The sequence below is a fragment of the Pteropus alecto genome, unplaced genomic scaffold (assembly GCF_000325575.1).
Source record: "Pteropus alecto unplaced genomic scaffold, ASM32557v1 scaffold3, whole genome shotgun sequence".
NCBI classification, from domain to species: domain Eukaryota; kingdom Metazoa; phylum Chordata; class Mammalia; order Chiroptera; family Pteropodidae; genus Pteropus; species Pteropus alecto.
In genome coordinates, this window is record NW_006442484.1 from 55573965 (window position 1) to 55574722 (window position 758).

The 758-nt window shown below is 31.4% G+C and overlaps 1 protein-coding gene across 1 annotated transcript in view; it reads left to right on the top strand.

The window, feature by feature from the left end:
• The window catches only part of ANKAR (ankyrin and armadillo repeat containing), a 50845-nt gene extending 50594 nt beyond the window's left edge, over positions 1-251 (top strand). The window contains exon 24 of the mRNA XM_006921280.3: positions 1-251. This exon is cut by the window's left edge and continues 16 nt beyond it. Within this exon, the coding sequence (XP_006921342.2) occupies positions 1-227 (227 nt within the window). The 3' untranslated portion in view covers positions 228-251.
• Positions 252-758: the final 507 nt, after the last annotated feature.

Sequence of the window (758 nt, forward strand, 5' to 3'; positions counted from 1 at the left end):
TAAAACCTAAAATTCAACCAAGAGATTCTTTGACTTTAATGCCTCCTGTAACTAACTTCATGGGACTCTTCAAAACAACCCAAAAGACTACTGCTTCTCATAATGTTTTTTCCTTTTCATCTGCAACTTCATCAGATATCATAAAAGTATCAAGACCAAGAATAGTGTTTTTGAATGAACTTGGGAAACATGAACAGAAAGCTAATTCGGAGCCTGCAGAAGGCTAATAAAAGCATTTTAGTATGAGAAGATTCCTGAGCAATTGTTTTAAATTTTTTATTTTTAATTGTGGTAAAATAACTGAGTAATCTTTTTTAATAGAAGTTCTTGATATTTATATTTAACAGATTCCTTTAGCATGTCTACTGAAATTAAAACCAGGTCAGTTATGGTGTCAAAAAATAAGTAGAATTTTCTGAAATAGAATGTCTGCACTTAAAACTTCTAAAATATAGCGACTGACACAAGTGCCATAATTAGTATATACATCAAGTGTTAGAAATATTTTTCAATTCGTATACTGGGCTAAAGAGGCCTGATTCAAAGTAGCCCACATGTTAATACTCTGTAATGCCTTGATATATTTAATGATAAATAGCATAAAATGCATGAATGGTCTAAAACCTTAAATGTATACTTTTAAAACCTTTATTTTAAAAAAAATCTGAACTCATTGCCCATCAAGCACAAAGGTATGGCTGAAAAATGTGGCAACCAGTGTTGACTATTCTCCACACTTACTGGTTTGCAGCTGGAAA